This window comes from Wasmannia auropunctata, unplaced genomic scaffold, assembly GCF_000956235.1.
Source record: "Wasmannia auropunctata unplaced genomic scaffold, wasmannia.A_1.0 LD335428.1, whole genome shotgun sequence".
Classification (NCBI taxonomy): Eukaryota; Metazoa; Arthropoda; class Insecta; order Hymenoptera; family Formicidae; genus Wasmannia; species Wasmannia auropunctata.
Window position 1 is genome coordinate 53159 of NW_012027462.1, and position 10482 is coordinate 63640.

At 33.1% G+C, this 10482-nt stretch overlaps 1 protein-coding gene across 1 annotated transcript; it reads right to left on the reverse strand.

Moving 5' to 3' along the window:
• Window positions 1-5817: 5817 nt before the first annotated feature.
• Window positions 5818-10259, reverse strand: LOC105456988. The gene is made up of 5 exons (XM_011701375.1): window positions 10085-10259; window positions 9464-9499; window positions 9049-9307; window positions 6396-6570; window positions 5818-6275 (listed from the first exon to the last, which is right to left on the reverse strand). Exons 1-5 carry the CDS (start codon window positions 10257-10259, stop codon window positions 6249-6251), a joined length of 672 nt encoding a protein of 223 aa, XP_011699677.1. The 3' UTR covers window positions 5818-6248.
• Between the last annotated feature and the right edge of the window lie 223 nt (window positions 10260-10482).

A 10482-nucleotide genomic window follows, 5' to 3' on the forward strand; every position in this document is an offset into this window, starting at 1 on the left:
TTGAGCCTACTCTTTGTTGGCAAGTTATGAAGTTTCAAAGTTATCATTTTATACCGTGATTCTCAAAACGAATCTTTGCATGCAAATAGCTTTTAGGCAAAGCATTTTGAAGAAAAACGTTTCAGACAAAAGTTGTAGAATGGATACACAAAATAATAATCTTTATTGTGACCTTGAAGACACTCCTGAAGGTCATTTGGAGGTCAACTTTTGATTTTTTAATGAGAACTTTAAAAAGTAACGCTTGGGAGTGAAATGATTATTAGAAAGTATTTTTTTGGACTGGGGGTTGAATAATAGAGATGGCTTTGGGGTCAAAGTTGATTTCATTGGTTCATTACTTTTCTTGTTGTTTATGTCTACAATAAGAAAGAGTTTCCACTTTTCTACTCGCTTGCAAATAATTTTTAGGAAAAGCATTTCGGATAAAAGTGTCAAATAAAAATTGTAGGGTTTGTAAGGTAAACAAGACCATGTAAAGGTAAATAAAAGAAGGCCTTTACTTAGACCTTGAAGACATTTCTAAAGTTCATTTCAAGATCAAATTCAGCTTTTCCAGTGGAAACTTTTTCTTATTGTAGAAATATACAGATAGAAAAATAAACAAAAAAAGTAATAAAACCAACTTTGACCCCAAAGCCACCTCTATTATTCAATCCTCAGTCCAAAAAAATACTTCGTAATAAACTTTCACTCCCAAACGTTACTTTAAATAACAGTTCTCATTTAAAAATCAAAAGTTGACCTTCAAATGATCTTCAGAAATGTCTTCAAGGTCACAGTAAAAGTCATCATTTTGTGTACCCTTTTACATCCTACAATTTTTGTCTAAAACATTTTTCTCAAAAATGGTTTGCCTAAAAGCTATTTGCATGCAAAGATCCGTTTTGAGAAACACGATATAAAATGATAACTTTGAGGCTTCATAACTTGCCAACAAAAAGTAGGCTCAATTTGAAAGTTTCAGAGGATTAGTGTCTCATGGTTTACTATCATTTATCACCAATAAAGTCCGGAATTGAGGGCGAGAATACAGAGCATTTTTGGGGTCACTCTTTATCACGCGACGACGCGATTACCGATGCCGACCGCGAAAGAATTGAAGAAATAGGGAGGCGCACAGAATAAACGCAAGGACGACAACGGACAACGACTTATGCATGCCGACACAGCACGAAAGAGAAACCCAAAAGCATAAATAAAAAGACGCGATGATACTCTATCTCTGGTAGAAGTGACCAGCCGGTTGGAGAACGATGAATTACGCGAATCGGCGCACTTCAATTCTTTTCGGCGGACAAACCCGCAGGTGCATGGGCACGATCGCGACAATTCGACGCACTCACCACGAAATATATCTTGATCGCGCGCTCCGACACACGTGCGACAAGGCTCGCGAATCCGAGTACACGCGCACTCACGACGGAACTCGCGCACGGATGCGCGAGGGCTTTGCGGCGCACTCACGGCGACGATCCCTGGGTGGCTCGAATCGCGATGCACTACACTCCTGGCAACGGCAAGGCCTGGAGGGGCGTCTCGCACTTGAGGTCGAACGCCGATACCGAAACCCAATTTAATTCGCGTCGCCGGAAGGGCGCATACGACGAGAACACAAATATAAAAATGGCGTATCCGATCGCAGAATATGCTTCGCTCGATTGCCACGTGCGTGCCCCCTTTACTCCTGCGCCGTGTCGGCTCTATTTCAAGATGTCATCTCCTGGTTCTCCTGGCCGCTCCAACTCCTCGTTGTAGATGCTCTATATGGCCGGCGAGGCGCCCGGGGTACATACAAAAATTGTAACAATAAATAATATGCACGCGATATCATTTTGGGCCTCCCGGAAATCTCGGTCTTGCTCGATAGAACGCGGCTGTCGGCTCGGCAAAAGGGGCACGAACCCGCGCCAATTGTGACGCCGGCGGGATGCTGCTCTGTTGCAGCGGACTGTAACGTTACAACATATACGAAAAATGCCCTTATGCTTGTGTACGAATCTACCCCAAAAATTCAAAAGAAAATAATTACGCTAATTTTAATAGAATTCACAAATAATACGATAAAGTTAATGATTATAGTATAATTTTAAGACATTTTACTAATTGCTAGAAATATTGTTCTTGTTTATAACCTTAATCAAAGATATCTTAAATTACTTGTCAAATACTTTGGAAAATTTACTCAAACGGACGCTAAAACACGTAATATCCTGCTCTGTCAGTTTATGTAATTCGACTAATATGAAATTTTGCTGGCATGTGGCCGCGCAATAAGACTAACTAAATATGTATAGACGTGTTCCGAATCTGCGCGATTCTTCCCAAATCACTGAATGTATGTATGTGCCCCGTGTACGAAGGATCTCTTCCTATCTCCCTCTATATTCTCTAATTCTAGTATATATAATAGTACATATGTATAATAGTACACATATACTTCTAAAATTTACTCTGCGGCGATGTTTAACGAACAAATTACAGTCTCCACGAAAAACTTTTGAAAGATTATATTACACATATCTATAATTAGAGATGACATTTTCGAATGTACAAAAAGGGAGTACGTACTTAGTTGATTGCGTCAAAGGACATATATAAAATGTCATAAATACAAATGTTGTTCTGCGCGGATCTGCAAATCACGTTTAACGAAACACCATTGCCATAATTTCCAACATATCATTCCACGTTCACGCAAATTACTCGTCGGACTAATACCAATAATTATAATTTTCAGCATGTCTTTGCTTTATTTGCGTGCATGCCCGTTTTGGTGCTGGTGGTGTAAGAATCAACGCGAATGAGCAAGGCAACACTTCGTAAGAGTTTCAACTAGAATTTTCGAGGGTCCGAAGTATCATCGGCGAACGACGAATTATTTTTCTGAACGACAGATTTCGGGAAACATAGCAACACTTTCATGAGGACTCGTACAGATCAGCAATTCGTTAATACACTGTCATCTTTAGTGAACGAATGGGTACGTGTCTTTTTACAGATAGAGATACGGATTGTGGAGATACGAGACATATTACACACACACACGTACGCACACGCACACGCCCACGCCCACGCACACGCGCGCACACGCACACGCACACACACACACACACGCACACACACACGCGCGCGCGCGCACACACACACACACACACACACACACACATATGTATATGTATATGTATATAAGTTGGCTAGGCAAGAAATAATGTATGTTCTTCGAAACAACAGAGAGTTCTTTATTGATCGAAAAATAAGAAATATTACACTTGCGTATAGTTTCAGTGGAGACTACTCTGCGTTAGTTACGAATTACGAAACATTAGAAGTAAAAAATGATTTTAGTTTACGAACTGGAATGGGAATCAGGACAAGAAAGATAAGCGTATCTAATGAGGCATGCATGGTATATTTTTCAGATAGCGTCGCATCGTCGCCCGCATCGCACATATACGGACATCACCAAATAAGGGAAGATGAATTATCTGCATATGTCAAGAAACTAAGCAGTTTTGTAAATATTTACGCGTATCAAACCTAAAGAAAATTATTTATTTTATTAAGATTTTAATTAGCTCGATATGACTGTTACGTTACGCATATATATATTTCTCCGAAAGAAATTGTTTACTTTATTAAGGTTTTAGAATTAGATTGATACGACCGTTTAATTAAACATGTCGTATCCCAAAGAAATTATTTATATCAAGATCTTAATTAGCTTGATGCGACTTTTTAATTATGCACGTCGTTAAAGATTTTAATTAGCTCGATATGATTAGTTATAATAGTTACGTATTCGAAAAAAAGCATATCGTATCCGAAGGAAAAATTATTTATATTATTAAGATTTTAATTATCTTGATACGAGACTATTTACTCACAAAACCACTCATACACCTCCTAACTTCGCTGTCAATTATTTTTCCGTTAATGATGTGACAATCACCTTTCTCACGTTACTATAAAGACTTATATAATTTATTATAGCAATACTAGAAAAACATAGTTTTAAAATTGTTGTCGATATGTCTGTTGCTATATCATTTATATTTATGTATTTAAGTTACTGGAGTACAATTTAAATATTTGTGAACTGCACAACTGAAGCTTTTATGTATATTAGATCATTATCATTCTGCAGACTATGTTTGATAAACGTTCAGTGTTTTCTCGAAATTACACAATATTACGACTTCGTCTCTTCTGTATCTCGTGATGACGTTATTTTCAGTAGATAAGCTCGAATGTTGCGTGAATCTTGTCGGTAACGCTCGGCGTCGTGTCGCATGTATACATACGTGGTGAACGAAGAGAAACTTACTCCTTGTTTTATTGTCTGCGCTCTCAGAAAATCAATGATCATCTTGTAATCGTTAAATTCAAAATGTGTCGAATGTATACACTGTGAACATCTGTCGTACGCCTGTTTTGACGTTACAATTTATTTTTGCGAAATAAATGTCCGCAAGTTAAAACTACAGTCTGTCAAGTAAAAGCATAGTCGGGTTAATTTATAAAAAAATTTATTAAATAAAAATTTCAAATACATATATGCATTGTACTCGACGTGAACAAAGATGCAATATTTATGTTAATAATGCGTTTGGTAATCATCGGCGTCAATAATTGTCTAATATTTCCGAAACATTTTTCGACCAAATTGACGGCGTATTCTAGCGGCAAAAACGAAATCGAATGAATCTTGCGAGATAACTGATTCAAAGTGAACGTACGGTTTCCACGAAGTTTGTGCTTTGTGCCTATATATAGAACATTCATCGATAAAAATTACGTTACTGAAATCTCGATCAAGGTTTGGGTGCCCAAACGAGTCGCTTCGTCACACTTTTCAGTCAACAGAAATTTTTTTATTGTGATGCGCCATTTCACATTATGAGCACGGAAATGAAATCGAATTATCTCGTACGATATATCTATAAACCTTTCTGTTTCAATTTTGCTTGTCCTTGACGCAGTGTTAAGCCAGGATTTTGCGAAAACAGATTCACTAATTTTTTATCCGATTTGCCTATCGATCCACGTTCCGGTAAATCATCGACATTTTTTTGCCACATTATGTCGCTGCACCCACTTCTATACGAATGCTTTTGACTTTCTCATGTATTTAACAGTCGCTGATTGCGACATTTTCGGACCTTTCGGGTGGTGCGTAGAAACATAGCCTCGTAGCGCGACGCGTATTTGACACTCATGACGCTTAACGTGTTTCTCTTGCAAAAAATCAAGGACAACTGAATCTTTCTTGATAGTGCATCAAAGACAAGGCTTTCCTCTATCGATTCACGAAAAATTTAGGGCGATACCTTGTATCAGTAATTGTGAGAAAGGCCGGCCACGATCTTACTTGACAGACTGTAATCATGCTATTTGACTATTAATAATTATTAATGTTATTCAATTATTTTTACATTCCTAATAATAAATCGCAACAAGGAACTACAATACTATCAATATATATTTTCGGCGAATATTTCATTTTATTTATCTTACTTGTGTGCGTTCTAATACGATAATAGTTTTAATTTATTTTATATTTTCCTAGTAGCTTAATGCTGAGTTAATTTTGAGGTATTGATTACTTAAATTGCAAGTCAGTGACTTTGTTTGTCAATTTATTAATGTAAAGAATCGAATAAAATAAATGTATTGGCAGATGCCGAAAGAGTTTCAAGACTGAATAAAGTGTTTGAGAATGCGATTTACTTTTTTTTTATATAGCAATACACGCTTTCACAAGATTTCACCGATACTATTAATTTAGTTAATTAATTTTCAATATGCGTATATCAATTAATATAAAATGAAAGTTTCAGATTTATTCGGTAAGAGATTTACAGAGTAGGAGGAAAATGAAAAGCAGTTTCGCACAGATAATCTGGTATAGTTAGTGGATATACATATGCAATCTCGCTAATTGAAAGCTGAACGCTGAGATAGTCAGCGCAATTATTATTATTATGTTGGATAGTTTGGACGTGATTGCGATTGCAACAGAGTCGCAATGTCATCGAGAGTTTCGCTAGAGACGAATATAATTTTCTAATTGAGGATCCGTCGTCTAGGTAGAGAGCACCAAATCAAATCGGGATTTAATACGAAAACACGTATACGTTTCTTTTTTTTTTTACAGAGAATTATTACATTATCACTTCGACGATAAGACCTGTTCTTTTTAAAATTGTTTTTCGTCGCAATGTGTTTTACAGTCTTTAATATCCCGTTTATTTTGCACCTCCATTCGCCTCGTTCTGAAAACAAACGTATGCATCATTAAGCAAGCACTAATATTTGATGTAACTTAACGCTTAAAAACACTTACTTAATAAAAAAAAATATTCGATAACGGTTAATAGAATCGCGAGGCGTACCAGAAGCTTGAGTAGATTTAACTTTTGAGGATCGTTAATTGGCTTATCGTATTCACCAGGTGAAATGAGTAAGACCTCCGGACTGTTTTCAAGTTTTCCGTTCATATTACGCATTGTACCTTGTGCGCTGCTAATTTTCCTTCCATTATCTTTGTTTTCATTGTTAATTGAAATTCTGCAAATGTATGTCGATTATGTTAGCTTATTAATAAAATAACAAATATATTTCTTTTAGTATTATTTAAGATGTGTATAAATATAAAAATTTATATTTGAGAAATTATTTTCTAATTTCTATTTATTTATAGCAAAAAAGGTTAATATTTTTCAATGGAATTTATTTTAAATAATAAAGAAATAATAAAAAGAAAAAAATGGGGAAAAGATTAAGGAATTTTAGTCTAAAAAGCGATTTTCAAAGATAAAATGATTTTTTAAAAGATAAACTATTGAACAAAGAAATATTAGGTTTTGATGGTTATGTAAAGTTTATGTAAGTCATATTTATTCATGTTTAAATCACATGAATTTTTAAAAGTATCTAGGTCGATAAAATCATAGTTTTTATATTTAAGAATTTCTCAAGTACAGTCTTAAATCGATCAAAGATCCGTAACATCTTAAGTCTCATTTTTAAGACATTATTTAAGTAGGTCTCTTAAAATAAAAACGGACTATAAATACCGATATAAATTTAATATTCTCGAAGCTATAAATCAAAGCATCCTGTCGTAAAAAGTACTTTTTGCACATTAATAGTAAATATATTATAATTGGAAGATTCCTTTCCATCTTAAACAAACGTCTCAACCAAATTTTTAATCTGTATTTATTGTTTTTATTAAAATCAAGTCTTATCTTTCAAATCAATATCTTTAAAATTTATTATCTTTTTATAATTATTATGATCTTTATTATCTTTTACAATTATTATTATCTTTTATAATTATTATTATCTTTCTATCAAAAAAAACAGCAAAATTTTTTGACAAATTAGAACTTTGAAGTTTACAATACCATCATTTTGTTGAATTTTAATGCAACATTTTTATTTTAGTACGGATGATAGTTATACATTAAAAATTATATTGATTTGTTTTTACATATATAGAAGTTCTTCAATCACATCCATCAAGGAACGACATTTTTTATAGAATGTGCGTAGCAGTTTATAATTTCAAAAATATTGATCTTAGATACTTTCAAAAATTTATACACATAATTTAAACATAAATATATATACAACATCTTTTATTCTTATATATTCAATTACTCTTCTTTAAAAATATCTTGAAATTTACCTTAAAAATCGCTTTCTAGACCATAATCTTCATTTAATGCTCGAAAGTAATGATAAAATAAAACTGTTATTGATCGCATAACTATTTTAATATAATATTATGTCTTAATCAAAGTTGGGAAGTTTAACTATCACTCCAATTGTTTGCAAATCAAAGTATAAAATTTTGAATAAGAATCATCGAAAACATGTGCTTCAGAACTTTGCCAATATTAAAAACATCGTCTCTTTACATTCGTTTTTTTATGTGACTTTGTTATTATCCTTTCGTGAGATACACATAGATACAGAAAACATTTTGTAGCTATATTAAAAACGGTCCACTCAAATCTTTATTGAAATTTTATGTTGAATTTTCTACATATCCGTGTGTTAATTTAATGCAATGCGATTATGTATTTAAATATTTTGTGTTTGTGTACGGAAATTTAATATTTCGCATCAGTGTTAAAATTATACAATTTATGATTATATTAAGTAAATAATACAAAAATAATGTATTTAAGAAACGTAAATTCCAGATAAATGAGTAACAGATAAATAAAGACGTGTTAATTTAACATATTATAAATGTTAATTTTGCTAAAGAAATATTCCGCAATTTCTTTTTAAATTGTGTTAAAGTGTTCTATTTTTCGTATTAATTTTTAATGCTTTACATAATGTTACTTTCTTACACGTTCATCTTGTGTCAAATTAATACAAAAAATTTGAGTGGACTGTTTCGGACATGTGAAATGTGTTAAAGTTAACACACAAATTTTCCAATTGTGACCATCTCTAAAATATCTAATTCAATGTTTATGCGATTACGGCTGCTCCTCTATGTCGCATTTATACAACGTTTGAAAATATTTTAGTATAATTGGAAGTAATAATTCAGTTTATTGTTAATATAATTCAAAAATATAATCTCATTGCTTGAACAATTTAAAATTTCTTTTGAGAAAAATCTTTAGCAATATAATTATAATATAATTATAATATTTAATCCTAAGCACTAACAAGTAAATCCAAATTCATCGATTTGAATGAAATTTCGCAGGTAACAATAATATAATGCATAAAACAATGCTTCCTTCATGTGTATTATTAACTTTTATATACATGAGATCTAATCTTAAAATTAAAAAAAATGTTTCTTTACGTTTTGCATAATGTTTTACATTTTTTAAAGTAAAACATATGTTACGAGGGTTTTAAGTTAAATTAAAAAATTTGATAAACAAAATACTGACAGATTTTTTTGCAATAAATAATTACAAAAATTGTCGCATAAGCAGTTTTTCGTGAACAATCTTCTGCCGAGGTGACGCTTTAATCCTCCGGCTTCATTTCTCGAGAGAAATTCACCTGATTGACTCAATGCTTTCGTCAGTAATCGGTGCCATATTACGATTCCACTTTGGTGGGACGTACGATTTATCCTTACGAAAGCCGTCCTGTCTAACGCGATATTTATCTATCAGTGGTAATATAGGCTGTCCGGCGATCAAACGGGATAGAATCCACTGCGTCTTGGAGGAAGATGCGAAGCCATTTTCAAGCAGAGACTTGATCGCTAAAATGCGCGTAGCGGGTATATCCTGGACGTCGCTGCGCTTTCCGTGCCCTACAATTTTTTTACATCATGTTTACAATGCACCAATAGTTAAACAAATTGAGTAGTAGGTGTAGATTATTAAAATATTTATTATTGCCATTATTTAAATAAAAAAATATTTACTATCATTAAAACTAACTGTTTACTATTACTAACGCTACGTACCACCCCAACAAGTATGTCCGTAGCTTAGACAGGCATCTGGATTGAAATGATAATGTGTGCATTACATAACATTGAATAAACTATTTCCACACTCTTAACATTTTGTTGTTAATACAGCCATAAGTATAAAACATCCCCGCAAATTGACATAAATTCTTCTTTATTTATTTTGCTTCCTGTGTCGAATGCAAAATAAATAAAAGCAGTTTTATCGAAAAATAATATTTATTTTTATAACATTTTAATATTTTGTTATTCCTTTTTTGGCTTTTGTTATACCATCTTTTCCAAGAAAGTGCAATAAATTCAGGGTACTTTATACTTATGGCTAACTTAAGGGTGTATATTTTCATATTATCGTGATAAGCAGATGAAAATTAACCGAAGAGAATGTAAATGTTGTAGGAACATTGCAATGTTCCAGCAATGTTGTAGCAATATTGCAACGTTGCAACAATGTTGCTACAAGTTTCGCTGTACTGTGTGAGAATCTGTGAATTTGTTGGGTAAGTTATTAGAGAGATTTAATTACAAGTTAAAATGAACTGTAATAAAGTGACGTGAAAATCTAATGTGAAATTCGACTAAAGATGCAAAAATAACATATTATGATGCGTTCACCTCTCTCCTGTGCGGATAAACCAGAAACCGTATTCAGTGCAATGCAAGAGATCATATAATAAAACTTTATTTGAGGATCCTTATTGCCATTATATCCCCCAGACGATGGTCCGCTTTTAAGAAACGATCTTGTGAATCGTCTATAAGCGATATATGGAGAAGTTTGCCTCGGCATTCTTTGCACATGCAATGAATTCCACGACAGATAATATCCCGTAAAATTGGCTTTTCATTATTACTTTATTATAATGATTTCGCTCAGCACTATACGCTTTAGAACTCAAATTCTATTATATGCTCTTATTGCAAAGAATTTGCTTTTTATTTCGACAAATACATATATTGGAGGAGTTGAGAGTTATGAGAAAATTCTTAATGCCATCAATAAACAAAATTAT

Coding starts and splice junctions, on each gene's coding strand:
- LOC105456988 (XM_011701375.1), bottom strand. CDS start 10,259: ATGCCGAGGCAAACTTCTCCATATATCGCTTATAGACGATTCACAAGA. Junction 9,500..10,084: donor TTTATCCGCACAGGAGAGAG/GTGAACGCATCA, acceptor ATTTCAATCCAG/ATGCCTGTCTAAGCTACGGA. Junction 6,571..9,048: donor GAAAGCATTGAGTCAATCAG/GTGAATTTCTCT, acceptor ATACATTTGCAG/AATTTCAATTAACAATGAAA.